This window comes from Episyrphus balteatus, chromosome 1 (genome assembly GCF_945859705.1).
Source record: "Episyrphus balteatus chromosome 1, idEpiBalt1.1, whole genome shotgun sequence".
Classification (NCBI taxonomy): Eukaryota; Metazoa; Arthropoda; class Insecta; order Diptera; family Syrphidae; genus Episyrphus; species Episyrphus balteatus.
The window spans coordinates 134,928,990-134,946,704 of NC_079134.1; the positions used below are offsets into that span (position 1 = coordinate 134,928,990).

The 17,715-nt window shown below is 30.4% G+C and overlaps 4 protein-coding genes across 8 annotated transcripts in view; 2 read left to right on the forward strand and 2 right to left on the reverse strand.

The window, feature by feature from the left end:
• Positions 1–17,715, reverse strand: part of LOC129921451 (uncharacterized) — a 144,556-nt gene that overhangs the window by 19,309 nt on the left and 107,532 nt on the right. The window lies entirely within an intron of this gene.
• On the forward strand, positions 4,339–5,263 carry LOC129921460 (uncharacterized). The gene is made up of 3 exons (XM_056003295.1): positions 4,339–4,584; positions 4,645–4,808; positions 4,896–5,263. Exons 1-3 carry the CDS (start codon positions 4,404–4,406, stop codon positions 5,193–5,195), a joined length of 645 nt encoding a protein of 214 aa, XP_055859270.1. The 5' UTR covers positions 4,339–4,403; the 3' UTR covers positions 5,196–5,263.
• Positions 10,849–11,652, reverse strand: LOC129921461 (uncharacterized). The gene is made up of 2 exons (XM_056003296.1): positions 11,402–11,652; positions 10,849–11,347 (listed from the first exon to the last, which is right to left on the reverse strand). Exons 1-2 carry the CDS (start codon positions 11,586–11,588, stop codon positions 10,944–10,946), a joined length of 591 nt encoding a protein of 196 aa, XP_055859271.1. The 5' UTR covers positions 11,589–11,652; the 3' UTR covers positions 10,849–10,943.
• LOC129921459 (uncharacterized) lies at positions 12,547–13,613 on the forward strand. Its single transcript, XM_056003294.1, has 3 exons — positions 12,547–12,777; positions 12,845–13,002; positions 13,062–13,613. Exons 1-3 carry the CDS (start codon positions 12,594–12,596, stop codon positions 13,575–13,577), a joined length of 858 nt encoding a protein of 285 aa, XP_055859269.1. The 5' UTR covers positions 12,547–12,593; the 3' UTR covers positions 13,578–13,613.

Genomic DNA, 17,715 nt, shown 5'->3' on the forward strand with positions numbered 1-17,715 from the left:
TTTTACTCAGTTTTTTTGATTCGAAAAACATGTACATTATTATTTTATTGACTTAAGGCCCTTACTGCAAGAATCCATGGGCGGCGAGCACCCCCAACCCCCTTGATCCTGCCACGTAAAAACAAAAAATAAATAAATTTCTTAGGCAAAAATAGTTTTGGTTTTTTGTTAATTTCTCGAAAATGACAAGATGTTTTTGGATGCGGTTTTCTGTTTTTCTTTAAAAACAAATAAGATCGAATTTTAAAAACTTAAGTAGTATTTAATTACATAAAATTTTGAAAAAAATTAGTTTGAAATTTTTTTTTTCAAAATTTTGATTTCGAAAACTAATTTTTCAAAAACTGTGCCAGAAAATGGCCATATTAAAAATTTTTGTAAAAGACGAGGTTTTTGGCTTTACAAAAAGGTACAGCACGTGATTGTAAGTGTAACCTTTGATTGTAAATATTTTTTTGTTTCAAATTAAATAATTTTTTTTTTAAATTGCCTCTCCCCGCTTAACGAAGGGGAATAGACCCTCCTCCCATACGATTTTTTTCTTGTCTCGACCGAACCTACACGCTCTAACTTTTTGGCACATTGCTCCCTCTCTTTTGGAAATGGCTCCCAGTACTTTAGGTACTTCCAACAAGCATGTAAATTTTCAAGGGCGTTGTGAACCCTCAAGATATTTTTTGATCGGGCTGAGATTTGGTATGCTCTTTTTTGATGACTAATGGCACCTGTCCCTGGTATGTAAAAGAAGAAAAAAAAAAAAAAGTGCAGTTTAACTCCACCCTAATGAATGTGTATTTCTTGTACTAGAAGTGTACTCATTTCCAAAGGAAAGCGGCTGTAATGTGTAAACAAGAATACTTAAAAACATTATGAAGGCTTCGTTTAGTTATTGATCAATTTGGCATTGAATTTAAGCTTTTGCCACTGTAGTTCACTTTTGAGGAATTAAATTTTTTCATTTCGTTTTCAATCTTTAATATAGATGTAGATTCTATCTATTTGATACCTCATTTGTCAAAACTACTCACTTTGGATATCTATAAAAATGAAGTTAACTATCTGCAGATGTCATATATATCATCCTCGTTAAGTGGAATGATTTTAAATGATTCATTTTTATTATTTGTTTGTTTATTATTTTTTTTTTTTTTTAACTATCATTTTCCAATAAGTACTCTATAATAGACATGTACGTGTTTACATAAATGCACTTGGGAATATATAAATGATAAAAAAATAAATGTACAATGATTTAAAACAAAACACCTCTTAAAAATAGTACGTACGTAAAAAATTACTTAAACATGGTGAGTATCTTTATGACCTTTATCAGGAATTCATATTTATTTTATTTGGTTTTTCATAACATTTTTGTTCACGTTAACGATAGAGCATTATTTGATCGATTAGCGGTACTTTATTTGATAAGAAAAATTGCACTTAGATTTTTTATGGATATTGGATTGAAATAAAGAAAAAAGTTTGAAAAATAAACACGTTTCAAATTAATGTTTTTTTTTTTTTTTAAATTTCTATATTATTATAGTTTAATAGTTTCCTTGTTTATAGACGCACATCCGGAAAAAAAAAACAGTTTTTTGTTTCTATTGTATTGAGAAGTGATATTGGTTAAGTAGTCGCAGCGAAAATTGATGACCATTGACTTTCGCTGACAAAATAAAGTACGTATACGCCACAGGGAATATTTAAGAAATTGATTAAATTGTTCCCGCTTTCCAAAATTTTAAATTTCGATACGTATAGGAGATCCATAGTTTTTTAATCTCTTTTCTTTTTTTTTCAAAATATCTGATGGTGGTATTTGATATATTTTTCGGTTATCTCCGTATATCTCGTAAGTGCATTGACAAATTTTAGTTAACATTAGCTTTCTGTGCACTCAATTTTTCACAAAAAAAAAATTTTGGAAAAAAAAAGAATTAAAAGAAAAAAGAGGTTGCCTGTAAAGCCGGTTTACGGACGATGATTTTACGTGATAACGTCGTAAGAAAACAGGTTGTGTGCTTTTAAAATGAGCCATTTGAAGGGTTAATTTATTTCAAACAATCATAATTTACAAGAAAAAGCTAAACAAAATACCTTTTTTCTTTTCTCATTATATTAATTTTTTTTTATTTTATAAGCTCACAAAAAAAATTATACCACTAAAAAGCCAAATATTTCTTCTAAATAATAAAACCATTTTTAAATTTTTACAATGAGCAAAAAGTATTAAAATAATTTATTTAAAACAATCATTTTCATCAAAAAAAGCAAAGAAAACATGTAAATTTATCTTCTCACGCTGTTAAATCCATTCTTTTTAACAATCTATAAACATTTTTACACCATCTGAAAGCTTATTGTCTTAGCTAAAAATATATATATAGATCAAGTCTATAAGACATCTACAAAAAGAGCTAAAATTTTTTAAACTCGATGAAATTTCATTAATAAAAGCAAAAAAACATTCCCACACTGGTGGCTGTTCATGGCGCAACAGATCTCCACTGGTGGTATGATGTTTTTCGCAAGTTTCTGGATTTAACATTGTGTGACTTGTAGTAAGTCTAGCGCTATGTGTGATATACTAATTGAAAGGTAATTGTATCAGGATAATGTTTAAATGTTTAATCAAATTTCTATCTGCTCTTGGTAAATTGTTATCTCAAAATTGTGTTCACGAAAATGATTGAAATTTCGCACACATATAGTCGTAGTCATGGTCTATCATTACTCCATATATAATATTCCTCTATCTATTAAAGAAAAAAAGGTAAAAATAAAAAACGATGAAAATCGGTTAAAAACTGTCAAAAAACCTGTTTTTTTAAAACTTATTTTTCTCCGTATTCAGTCAAAACTCTATTAACGATTCCAATTTTTTGCACATGTATGCGCATTTATCAGTCCTATATGTCCCATATAACTTGAGATTTTTTGAACGCTCCAAAAAAAAAGCTAATAATCAAAAACTACCCAAAAATACCCCTAAAAAAGTAGGTACTTTTCAAAAATTCATATTTCGAAACGCAGAAAAAAATCCGTATGAGAGCCTAATTTTTCACCTGTCACCTTTTGAATTGTCAAAAAAAATTTCCCCTACCCATAATCAACATTTTGTCATACCCACAACACCTGATCAACGTTCAAACAAAACGTTATAGCGGAGTTCCAGAATTTTTTAGAATTTTTTCTTAAATGCAGTTATCCTTAAATCAGTCTTCTCTATCTATAGCAAAAAGAATCAACTCTCTACGACCACGCGTTTAGATTTTAGCCTAAATTTCATCTTTCCGTTTTACCCCTGTTTACCCTATTAAATGACGGAATTTTTAAAAATCCTTCATTTTGATTAGGTTTTAGATTATTATCTTTCAAATAAGCTTTAGGAGATTTTTGTATCTCTAATAGTTTATTTTTAATTTTGAATTTAAATTTTTTGCCGCACTGCGAAAGTGCGAGAGTGTAACGCTAGAAAATGGCGTAACTTTTTTGTGGTGGCTGCCATGGTTCATCGATTTATAAGACGTTATTACGTCAAAAAAAGTACGTATACGCCACAATGAACAACATTTAACGTTTTAGTAAGTGCCCCAGTTGATTCAATGTTTTCATAGAAAATATCGACAAATTAAGTATTTACTTAAAAAAGTAAAAAGAAAACTGTCAATTTGGAAAATATATTCAGAAAAGTAAGTGCAAAAGGATCTGAAAATGAATCCATTTTTACAGTAAATCTTGTCCTTACCCATTGGCTATTAAATTAAATGACATTTCAAGTCATGACCCACGAATTATGACGCAACTGTTTAATCACTTTAACTTTTACTTTAACTGTGGTTCCTTGATCTGTGATAAGTTTATTTAATGGTAACGAATCGAATAAATTCAAAATTAATTCTGGAGTTCCACAGGGCAGTCACTTAGGTACTATAATTTTATTTTGTTTTACTAAAATATCAGTCTCTAACTCTATCTTGTTCGACTTATTCTAGAAAAACACTGTCAATTTTTGCATCAACAGTAAACAATTGCATTACTGAACATTCTCTCTTTGATTTGTTTCATTAAATGATAAAAACCAAAAAAAAAACAAAACACATGCAAGCCTTTAAAAAAAAGTAATAGACATTAAGTGGCGCACTTCTTAAAAAAAAAAATATTACTTTTATTAGATAAAACTAGCTTGCACTTGTTTGAGAGTTCTGACGCCATCAAAAAACATCTCAAGCTGTTTCAAGCCTTGATAATTTCAAAACCATGTAGGTACATAAATACTTGATAAGAGTTATTTAATATACTTGCACTTCGTGGAAAAATTATTTTCAATTCTGGTAATTGAATTTAATTCAATTCTATCAGTTTTAGTGTTGACTTCATATAATTTTTCACTTAGCACAATGTCAAAATCATTGATTATCTTTTCTCTTTTAAGCCTTTACTGCTTATCCATTGCCCCAGCAACTCAAGGTCTTCAATGTTATACATGTCGGGGCATAAATTGTTATAGGACAACAATACAATATAAGTTTGAAACATGTCAAGATAGCTTGGATAGTTGCGTAACAATTTTTGATAAGTGTAAGGAAGTTAAAAAAAAAAGTCTGAAAGTAAATTTTAAGAGTTTATTATGAATTTCAGTTGCTGTCGTAGCTAAAGGATGTGCAATGAATATTCCAGTTGAATTGAGAAGAAAATGTAACGATGAAAATAATCCTGAGTGTCTGATGTGTACTGGAGCATTGTGCAATACAATGGGACGAAGTGATTTCAAGTGTTATCAATGCGATGAAAGGAATGCCGATGTAAGTGTTTTTTTTTTACGTAACAAAACTCTTTTAAGTTCATTGGCAAAAGGATTTTTATAACAGTTTCTTATTTTTTGTTTCTAGATGTCAAAATGCGCTAACGGCATTGATAAACTAACACCACTTCAATGCGAAGCACCAACTGCACCAAATTCTTATTGCTATACAAAAACCTACAAAGGTGCTACAGTGCGAGGATGTTCTTTGAATGTGAAAGATCAAAAGGAGTGTTTAGCTGATAAAGAATGTACATTATGTCTGGCAGAAGATGGAGAAGGTTGTAATTCAAGACAAATGCTGGCTGCTGGAGTTAGTAAAATTTCATCGGCATTTGCTTTGGTTTTGTTGTGTGCAACCATTACAAGGAGTATTTTTAAATTTTAAACTTAAAAGTACCTATTGGTTGAAATGTATAACAGTATTCTTTTTAAAAATAAAATATTTTATTTAAATTGTTATCTTTTTTTTTACTATTAAATTACAAAGGTTTAGTATCTTACGCTTTTATATAGAAAAATTAATTCATAAATTTGCATGGTTCGTTTGAGCTTTTAGATAAGTTTAATTTTTTTTTTTAAATTAAATTCACTCTTTTGCATGTGAAATTAATCGTTTTCTGTTCGATTTTAAGTCATATTTACTCATTTGCAAATCAAATTCACCTTTTGAAAATCAAATGCTTAAACTTTTTAATTAATTTCAATTCACAATACAACCTCTGTCATTTTCCTTGAATTTGAGACTTCAATCTTGTAGATTTGGTGAATAAACTGTGCAATATGATTTTATTGTTGTGAAATAAATAATATATCTTTTAAAGTCTAATTTTCAATTTCCCTCCGATAGAAATATGATTACAAAAAATACTCTTAAACCACTTATATTTTTCCAATTTTTTATTATTTCCACAAAAAATATTTTTTTAGTCATCACATTCAATAAAATATGTAGGAAAAACTATACATTGTGCACTAATTTTATCATTTTATAACACTCATACTTTAGGATGACAAATTTGAAGCGAATAGTGCAAAATAATTTAAGCGCAAAGTGCATAGCAAATAATGAATAAAAGTTGAAAAGATAAAAGAAGTCAATACAAAAATTTATTGCAAAAAAGTACCTACAAAAAATTTCCCTTTTTCTATTGCAATTCTTTGAATTATTAGGAAATGACTCATCTAACAAAGAAAACATTTTTCTAAATTGCGAAATTCCAAATATTGTCTAAAAGAGTTTTTTGTTACCAGACCGAAAAAAAATCAAAAATAGTTGACATGCATTTCTATAAAAAAGAATATAATTAATGTATGATTTATATACCACAAATAATTTATTCTGCTCTCAAAAATATTAAAAAAGAACTATAAATTTTTTCTTATCAAATAAAGGATTACGCAGTAATAAAATGTACACATTTATCTAATTAAAAGCTTGTTACTATCAATGCTCTAATCATATTTAAGTTGATTTAGGCATATAATTTAGTACAACTAATTAGAATGTTAGTAGATAGATAATGTTTTTCAACAGAAGTAGTTGAAGACGCCATAGAACGTATAATATCGCTTTTGATAAGATATACGTAACATGATAGATTATGCCAACTAGTACAGATTTTTTGTGTTGCAAAAATCATATCAAATATTTATAACTGCAATGATTTTGGTCTGTAAATATTCCGATGTGATGTGTGAATCTGTGAATTTTACATTTTTAATGTAAAATTTGGAATACCAGTTAAGCATATCACGGGAGCGGGTCATAATTCTGCTTGTCAAAATTCTGTACGACAAAATTCTGTGGGGTCAAAATACTGTAATACCATAATTCTGTACGTCATTATACTGTAAATACAAAATTCTGTACGTCAAAATACTGTATGAACAAGATACTGACATGCAAAATTCTGTTTTGTAAAATTCTGTACGGCAAAATACTGTATATCAAAATTCTGTAAAAATGCTGTAAAAAAATATCGATTTTTTTTTACAGCATTTTTACAGAATTTTGATATACAGAATTTTGATGTACAGAATTTTGAAATACAGTATTTTGACCAACCAGAATTTTGCTGTACAGAATTTTGACTTTCAGAATTTTGTTCGTACAGCATTTTGCACATACAGAATTTTGACTCACAGTATTTTGGCATACAGTATTTTGAATACAGAATTTCGCAACATACAGAATTTCGACCCCAACCAGCATATCACTTCAATTATCCGAAAATAATAATCATAAAATAGTTTCATAAATTACATATTATTGGTTTGCGATAGAAATTTAATTCTATCTTTTTATTTTTTTTTTTTTTTCTATAGAAAAAAATGATACGTATACGCCACAGCGACTAGCCAAATTTACGAAGATGAAGCTAAATCCTATAAGACCAAATTATAGTTAACTATTCATATCAACTGCAGTTAGGTGAGAAATATGTTTAGCATTAACTCCATAGGCAAAATAGAGCGGTGTAGAGTAAAATATTGACTTGAGAAAATTCTTTTCTATATTTTCTACCTATATATTTTTATAATCACTAAAACATCTTTCAAAATAGTTTTGAAAACCAAGCGAATTGTGCCATTTGGTGTCTCGTAGTCCTTTTTTTTTTTAGAAAAAGCATACTTACTTTTTTTCAAAAAAAAAAAAAAACAACCGATGATACCTATGCCATTTAAAATAAAATGCACGACTGGGTCGCACGAACTTGCTCTTAGAGTTAAAGTTGCTTAAATTTTGAAGACTTTTTATATAGAAATTTGAAAAAAAAAAAAAAATCCGTTTTAAAAAAAATAAAATAAAATCTGAAATTAAATTGCCCTCCAAAACAAGTATGCAGTTTTGATTGATATATTAACATGCATTTTTAGAAAAAAAGTTTTCAAAATCGTTAGAGCCGTTTTTAAATAAAATGCACGACTGGATCGCACGTACTTGCTCTTGTAGTTCAAAGTATCTTTATCTTAAATATCTATTGGAATAAAATTGACTTATGCTATGGTGAAATATATGAACTTAAAAAACATGTCAATTTTTGAAAAACGGCAAGGCCATATTTCCGTTCTCCGCATTTTTTGAGAAAAACTAAAAACGCAGTTTTGTAAGAATCAATAAGTCTATTACGTATACCAAATTTAATCAAAATCGTTAGAGCCGTTTTCGAGAAAGTTGCAATACCTCGAAAACGTTATATGGGAGATATGCGTTAAAAAGGAGATATTAAAAAAATAAAAAAAACGGTCCTAGGGAATAACCTAAAAAGCATCTGTACCAAGTTTCAAGCAAATCCATCCATTCGTTTAGGCCCTAGCTCGATGTACAGATGGACGCACAGACGCACGGACGCACAGACCGACACGGACGGCATGACGAAAACCACTTTTTTGATCTTCTCCATCATCGCGATGTATTTACCAAAATATTGCATTACGTTATTTTTGTAGTAGATCTTCTAGAGGACTTCCACAAAAATGTGTCTGGCGGTGAGGAAAATATCTCTGATCCTAATTATTTAAAATAAGAAAAACCAAAAGATTCGTTTTAAGAATAGATGAATACAGGTTATGAACGAAGGAAAGGTCAAAATTTATATTTTCAACAAAATGGTGGCTTCCCAAAAAAAAAAAATAGTTTTTACCAAGAAAATTTTCACTTCAAAAAGGCTTAAAAAATCGAATTATTGTCAGAATAATTATCCCTTCGTTCATTACTTGGCAAAAGTATTTAAGAAGATCGTGTGAACATTTCAAGCCGATCGGTTCAGCCGTTAAGGAGAAATTTTTCTGATCGACTTTGAAAACACAGTTTCGAGAAAAACGCGTTTAAAAATTGTGGAAACAATGTAAACTAAGTTAAAACGTCTTCACAAATACACTATTTTCTCCGAAACTAATTGCTGTATCAATGTGAAATTTTCGGACAGCATGCTTATGCTTATATACAGTGATGGACAAAACAATAAGACCACTTCGTCTTACTTTAAAAACAAATCATAAAACACATATTTTAATTTGTTTAAAAAAAAAAAAAATATAAATATTAAATTTACAGTATCAGGAACTTAAATCAATTAATTATCTAACAAGATTTTTTGTTTTAATAAAAAAAAATAAATAAATACGAAAATAAATTGATTTCTAAGGCGGTCAAAACGATAGGACCACTACTGGAAAAATGGAAATTATTTCATATTTCAATTCTTTTTGTAGTCAAAACCAATGTATTGTCGAAAAGCCCTTATTTGCCATCACCGCACATACTTTTGGAGGGATTAATTCGACTAATTTGCGAGAAGAGTTTTTCGGTACTGCATACCAAGCCTCTTGAAGTTTTTGCCACAACTCATCCTTATTTCTCGACTTTTTTGCACCCAATGACTTCTCAACGATAGCCGACAAATTTTCAATTGGGCTAGGGTCCGGCGATCGGGCAAACCAAGACATAACATTAATTCTATGCTCCTAAAGCCATATTTTAACTGGACACAATGTATATTTACGGTCATTATAATGCATAAACTGCCATTTTAGGGACATTTTCAATTCCGTATAGGGAAGAAAAACATCTTCTAAGAAATTGGGATACAAATGCTGGTCCATGTTTTCTTTAAATCCATACAATTATAACTACTACGTGGCAAGAAAAATACCTTCACACGATAATGTTTCTACCACCGTGTTTAAGCGTTTGTCTTGTGTATTGCGGTTTGAATTCTGCGTTCTCTGGACGCCTTACCCATCTTTTGCCCACTAATTTGACTTTAATTTTGTCCGGCTAATGAACATTGCACCATTTTTTCTTCATTATCTGGATCAATCCAATTAAAATGTTTTTTTTGCAAAATTGATTCGGTTTTTGCGATGCCTCTTGCTGAGGAGTGAAACTTCCCTGGGGATTCTTTGGAAGAGTTACTTTTCTTATGGTCTTCTTCTGAGCGTTTTCTAACTTATTAGCAAGTTTAGCTAAAACTTAATGTCCGAAGATGACTTAAAAGTGTCTTTTTATGACAATCGCATTATTTCTAAGTCGTGTTTTTGTGAAGTTTTTCGCTTTGTTCCTATTTTCAAATTTTTTTTTGGGGGCTCTAGTGCGTTTATTACAAACTTTTTTTAATTAACAAAAAGTTTCGGCAATTTCCCGTTCTGATTTGCCTTCTCTGGTCAGTTAATGCATCAATTCTCTCACGGCTGAAGAACAATGGACTCCACGACCCATTTTAATGTTTTCCCAATTTTTTTTTTTTTGCTCCACTAATATTAAATGATCTCACGAGAGTGTTCTGTTTAAAATGTTGTTTAAAATTAGAATCCTAGGTAATACAAAAATAAATGACTTCACTTGGTCCTACTGTTTTGTCCACACGATTTGAGAGTTCTTTTTAGTTTATACATTTATTTTTTCCATCAAATTATCTGTGCATGTTCTTTTTCTTTTATTTCATAATAGTTCCGTTATTTTAAGCAGAATATAGTAAAAAGAGCCGTTTTATTTCATTTTAAATAGAGATAGGGAGAATATTTTAAGAGTGATAGAGGTGGTCTCATTGTTTTGTCCGTCACTGTATGTACATTCAAAATATGCTTGTATTTTTGTCATATTTTATAATAGTACTTGACGTAAAGCACTTTTATTTTTATATCATATATTTCCACTGTCAGAAATATTGTATAATTTCCGAGAAACCTTATTACCTAATGACGAATTAAGTATATGGTTGGCTATCAGATGTTTATAATATAAGAGATACTAGAAATCGAATATCCTTCACAAAGATAATATCAAGATTTTATTCTCGAGGACCCACAGGAAGTCAATAAATTATAATTTAAAGTTCAAACCCCAAAATATAGAGATTTGATCAATGTTTTTTGTATTTCTTAAGAGATAGAACTTTCGTAACCGGATGACATATCAGTAGGCACTCTACTAGAAAATGCTATTTGCACAAATAGAATCTAATATTGTTTAGAATTAAGAGCATTTGTCTTTGAATAAAAAAATAAAATAAAGAAGAAATGAATAACATAAAATGTCAATTATAAATCTTTATTTTCAAGATCAAAACTACACCCTTTCAATTCAATTTATAAATTTTTTAAACTACTTTTACAATGAAAACACAACATTTTAAATTAGAAAAGCCCTAGCTGAGCCTGGTGTGAAATTGACAGCATTACAAGCTTTAACATCTCCAGCCAAACATAACATGCAATTGGCACTCTTAAAGCATTCTTGTTGATCCTTAACACTCAACGAACATCCACGTGTTGTCTTAGAGCTCTCAATACGGGCATAACAATATGAATTTGGTGAAGTTGGTGATGCACAACGGGTAGGTGCAATAGCCGAAGGATTGTTCTTACAATCAGCATTTCTAGATGAATCACATTCAACACAACGATAGTCATCACGTCCCCAAGTATTGCAATTGTCTTGATTGCATTTGTGACATTCAATTCCATTGGGTGTGTTGCATTTTTTACGCAATTCTATTGGTACCGAAAGGGAACAACCCTTTCTTACGACTTGAACTAAAATTATATTTATTGGATTATTGCTTAGGTAGAATTGTTACGTATACTTACATCCATCAAAGACTGTCACACAGATATCCAAAGGATCAATACAAGTTTCTTTTTTGGTCAACGAAGTTCTTAGACAACCGATTCCTTCACAAGTGATACAGGATAAGGGTGAATTTGCACTAGCAAATGAAACAGCGAGGAACAAAAGTCCGACAGTGGATGTGAATTTTAAGCTAGAAGTTATCATTTTGTTTTCTTGATAGACGATTTAGAGAGAACCAATATGAATGAACTAGAAAATAGTTTATGCCACGTACTTTTATAGACTTTTTAGATTAAGAAAGATTTTTTTTTGCTTAAAGTTATCTAACTGAATTGAATTGCTACTCAAGTGGACCCACTCACCAACTCATTAGAAATCCAACTATTTGACGATGGCTTTCAAAAGTATTTACTACCATTAACCAAGGTTTGTTTTAAGTGGGGTTTTGTAATTTAAGAAAGGAAATATTGATAAGAAAGCACAACATATGACTTGAAGTGTTGACAAGCTATGCAAGTTGCTGTTTTATTGACAGGGTGTTTTATTTTGAAAACTGCATTCATACTGACAGTAGTAGGAGTAGGCATTTTCCTATTCCTGTTCCTTTTTCCTTTCCTATTCCTGTTCCTACACTCCTAACACTCCTACACTCCTACACTCCTATACTCCTACACTCCTACACTCCTACACTCCTACACTCCTACACTCCTACACTCCTACACTCCTACACTCCTACACTCCTACACTCCTACACTCCTACACTCCTACACTCCTACACTCCTACACTCCTACACTCCTACACTCCTACACTCCTACACTCCTACACTCCTACACTCCTACACTCCTACACTCCTACTCCTACTCCTACTCCTACTCCTACTCCTACTCCTACCAAGAGGTTGTAAATATTAAAACTTATTACGAAACACCCTGTAAAAAAAAAATCACACATAACATATTTTAACTCCTATAACAACACTTATCAAAAAACACTATTTACACTGACAAAAATGATACAAAAAATAAATGCTTGAAAATAATACATAATTTTCAAGTACACTCAAGTATTTTTCCAACTTAGAGAATAGGCTTCAAATTTTAAGTTGAGAGAAAAACAACAAAAAGATTAAATCACATAACAGTGAAAAAATTTTTAACAAAGGTGACACCATCTTAAGTGTACATCGATCGCACCATTATACTCTAGTCATGTCACGAATTCAGACGTATACCTTAGCGACTGTTGTCATAGCTTTAGCTTTCGGTATCCTTGCTACAGAAGCTAACCGAAAGTGCCTGCAATGTTCAGGAATCAACTGCCAACGTACAACTTATAGTAAATATGAAACTTGTGAGGATGCATTAGATGTTTGTGTTAGTGTTTTTGATGGACGTAAGTTTTTGAGATTAATTTCGATAAAATCTGTGTTGAACCTGACTTTTGTTCTCTTTTTTTTTAGAAAGAATTGAAGCTCAAGGCTGTTGGTTAGGAATACCGCCTCATATTCGAAATAAATGTGGCAAAGATAAGAATGTTGAATGCAATAAGTGTTTCACAGATAACTGCAACAATGAAGGTCCAATGAGTTTCCAATGTGTACAATGTGATTCAAGTTTGGTATGTTTGAGCTTGAAAGTTTTGAAATAGATCAAATAATAGGAAAATGTCAATTTTAGCACACTAATTGCGCTCAAAAAGCAGAATTAGTCAATACAACCAGATGTGCAATTGCAAGATCAGAAAATGCATATTGCTTTGCCAGGATCGTTGATAAAAAAGTTATACGTGGCTGTTCGACAACAGTTAAGGAACAGAAAGGTTGTTTGAACGATAACAAATGCGCTTTATGTTTGGCTGGAGAAATTATGGGATGTAATAGGACACCTATGAAAGCAGATGATGGTGGGTCTGGAAGTGGTTCGGGTAGTGGATCTGGAAGTGGTTCGGGAAGTGGCTCAGGAAGTGGTTCAGGAAGTGGTTCAGGAAGTGGTTCAGGAAGCGGCTCAGGAAGTGGTTCAGGAAGTGGATCTGGCAGTGGTTCCGGAAGTGGTTCTGGATCTGGTTCAGGAAGTGGATCAGGCGATGGAGGATCTGGAAGCGGTTCCGGAGATAATGGAAATCATAATAATGGAGCCACAACGTTGAGTTTGTCAATTTTAATTGCTGCAGTCTGTTATATTCTAACAATGTAATTTTATTAATAAATTTGATTAGATTGAGATAAATTATTTAATAAATTTTTATTTTAAACAATTGTTCTATTTAAAAAAAAAAAACTACTATAAACCTTCTAAATCAAATTGAAATTGCAAGTATTTGTGCATCAAACTTTTCAGGACATTATATCTTGTTCATAGATTAAAAACATAAACAAATATAAATTCATTTAAATTTAAATGTTCTAAAAAATAAAGTCTGGTTTTAGGAGTTTTTTTTTTTTTTGAGTTTTTATAGTTATTAAAGGTGACTTCTAGTTGATGTTGCGTGAATGTAAATAAGAATGTTGCCTTGAGTGGATCTTAATTTTAAATTTAGAATAGTAGGAAAGCACTTATTCCACAGTATATATCAACACGTTTAAGAATCCTTTATTAATCTTTTTTTATCGAAGTTTCTACTCTTTCTAGTAGATGATATTGATAACTTATCTAAGAGTACAATTAGAAATTTGGATGAAACTACCAAAATGTTACTTTGTTTTATTTGGAATAAAGCAAAGAAGCCCATTTTTGAAGTTATATTAGTGATGGGAACTATCGTATAAAAACTAGAAAACTATCGATAGTTGTAGAATATTCATTCATTCGATAGTTTTATATCATTCATTCATTCATTTAGTTACTATTTTCATTGGAATAGTTTTTTTTTTATTCGATAGTGTTTTTTTTATTCGATAGTTTTTTCATTCGATAGTTTGTTCGATAGTTTATTCGATAGCTTTTATTTGAATGAATGAATGGATGAATGGATGAATGAATGAACTGTTCGATAGTTCAAATCATTTAGTTACTAACTATCGATAGTTCAAATCATTCGATAGTTCCCATCACTAAGTTATATTTCTTTTCCGGAGTTTGTATCACAGTGAAAACTATTTTTGACATATGTCAAAATGACGTTTAGCTTTATTAAATAACTCAGAGATTACACCAAATTATTAATAGGCAAGTTTGTTCACACGAGTACGAGGAAAATGTTTTGGTAAATGTGAGTTACTGTGAGTGGGAAGTAAAACTTTAATCGGATGTACCTGTACGTGTGTACATTTGTGCACACCTGGGTTGTTAAAAATCATTTTATTTTGAATGCATTTGCTTTCCATTACAATTTTTAAAAAAATATTTATTGCAAATAAAAAAAAAATTGCATTAAAAAAAATATTTATTACAACTGAAAAATATTTACTTTTTCAACTATGCTAGGTATAAAAGATAATATAAGGTCAAAAGAGTATTAAAAAAAATATTTAATGCACACATTTTGCATTGATTTTTTTTTCAATGCAGAAAATTTATAATTTGCAATAAATTTTTTTTAATGCAAACACTCACTCCTAAACTAGAAACAATAAAAGCTCACATACAGCTGAAAATTGGTAAAGATTGCACACATCATTGATGAAAATGATCGTTTTATCCAAACAACGCACATAGGGGTATTTGCCAATTTTACGCGGACAAAATTATTTTTCCGGTTTTACTTCATCGAAAAGGCAAAAACTTGTATTTAGTACTTGAATTGAGTAATTCAACTGTTGATTTCAATGAAAACATTTTTCTTTCAAAACTAATTTTTGATTAAACAAAAAAGTGTGAAGAATGGCCCCAAATGGCCTATTAAAACGCTAATAAATGGAGTTTTATTAATGGTATCGCCAAGATAATGGTCTTAAAATTTAGGAAAAATTACAAGGAATTAGGTTCTGTAATTTAAGAAGTTGAATCTTTAAAAAAAAATTGAAATATGGATGCATGAAAAAAGTTAGCATTTTAAAAAGCCTAACACGTTTAAAAGGGGCATATGTGTCGAAGTTGCACTTAGTTGCAATTGTTTTTTGCAGATTCAATTAGATACGAGTTCAACCTTCAGAAAACATAAAATTTTATCGTACAATAATGTGAAATAGTATAACTTTTCACAGAAAGAAAACTATTTTTACGTTTAATTTATATTAAGATTCAACTTATCAATTTTTTATTTATAAAGTAATATAACATTTAGATACAGCATCTAGTAGACAGTTTCGTATCTCTATACCAATATTCCATAAAAACATTTTTCTATAACCACTTCAAAAAAAGTACTTACTTAAGCACTGTCGCTAAATTATAAAAAAAATTATTTTTTCTTTGGGCTGAACTCTAGACCACTGCTGTTAGTCACCTGGAGTGATAATTAATTTTAAAACTATAAGAAAATGCTAAGCAAGTAATCTACTTTTAGTAGAATGTTAATTTTTTACGTTTGGATCAGTTTAAAATTTTGTCTTTTGTCCTCCTAAATTGATTAAATACCCCTATGTGCAACGGTACATAAACGGAAATGTCTGGAGTTACCAACTAACGTTTTTTCTAAGCTCGATAAACGTGCCAAATGTGGTGCAGGGTCAAAAGTCCACAGGCCAAAAGTCCATAATGGACTATTGGCTCACTAGTGTGGGTCATAGCTCCACAAATCAATTATGGACTTACAACCCACCCAAGTGGGTCAAAAGTTCACACAAAACTCCTGTGGACTTTTGGTCCATCGATTAAAAATTTGTAACTAATTAGGAAAGCCAAAATTTATAATGCGGCTGAACTCGTCATCTTCTAAATTTCTTCGCAATATCTCTCTAAAACATTTATAAAAAAAGTAAGCAAATATCTTTTAAATTCGAGTGAATCTCAGAAAATTACTTTAAAAAGTATTCAAAACTGGGACACTCGTCGATTTTCGAACGTTTCTTCATTAAATGTTCAATTGGTGTGCCATGAAATTAGTCCAAGTGAAATAAGACCAACTTTCAAATGTTGGTTTTTTCTTCAATTTTCAACATTTATAAAATAATTTCGAAAGCTTTTTAAAACATTAGAATAAGCATTTGAATATATTAAATGAAAAAAGCCCGTTTTGGCACTTGTATGATAATACCGAACACCAAAGATGTTTATGTTATAACTCGGTAAACGCGAAGCGGAAAAAATTTGCTCACATGAGAATCTATTTAAATTGTAGAAGCCAAACGCGAAGCGGAAAAAATTTCGCGCGAATTTTTATTTTCACCCTCAAAATTTTTTTCCGCTTCGCGTTTGGCTTCTGCAATTTAAAATTTAAATAGATTCTCATGTGAGCAAATTTTTTTCCGCTTCGCTTTCCGCAAATCAATTGGGATTTATTTGTTTTTAATCTCCGTGAGATAATTAATTACCCAGCTTTGTTTGCGAGATAGTTGCCCAAATCAATGGCGATTATCACTATGAGACTCCAAACTAATCGTCGTTTGAAGTTTTCGAAAATTACTTCAATAAGCTTTACAAAAGAAACTCGAGTCAGTTAAAATATATAAAATCTTCAAAAAAAAAAAACAAAAAAGTAAGGTATACAAAAACTAAAAAATCAATTTACAAAAACATTCTTGAAAAAAATTTAACGTTTCCACATTGTTTGCAAATTAATATTTCTTAAGCACCCTCCACATCTTTTTCGACATTAGGGAGTTCTGGCTCACTTTTTTGTGGGTTTCTGACACCCTTGGGTGGGTTGTTAGTCCATAATTGATTTGTGGACTAATAACCCACCCAAGTGAGTCAGTAGTCCATTATGGACTTTTGGCCCGTGGACTTATGACCCTGCACCGCCAAATGTTGTCAAAATCAGTTCAGTAAATTACTCTCAACAATTAAATGAACTAATAGAGTAGACAGCCAAAAAAGTTTTATATTTTTTGTTCTTGGATTTCCCAGTTCTTATCGCAGTCAAGATAAAATTTTTATTTTTTATGTAAAACGATTTTTGTTACTGTTGTTAAATTGTCAATTTATTGGCTGGACGAATTACCAGGACATCCTACTAAACAGGAAATCTTCAGTTCACTTTCTTGTGAAAATAAACATTTTTAGATTTAATTTTTTTTTATTTTCTTCAAATTTTATCAACTTTTTGCCCACTTCACTTCAAAAAGACTAAGTGATATCATTGGGAAACACACAAGATAGGTTCCTACATACATATATCGGATTAAATGGATTAGTAATAAAATGATTTAACAATTAAAAGATTTAATTAAGATTAATTAATTTTTAAATATCTCAATAAGTATAACTACATTATGTTAGATAAAAAAAAAAA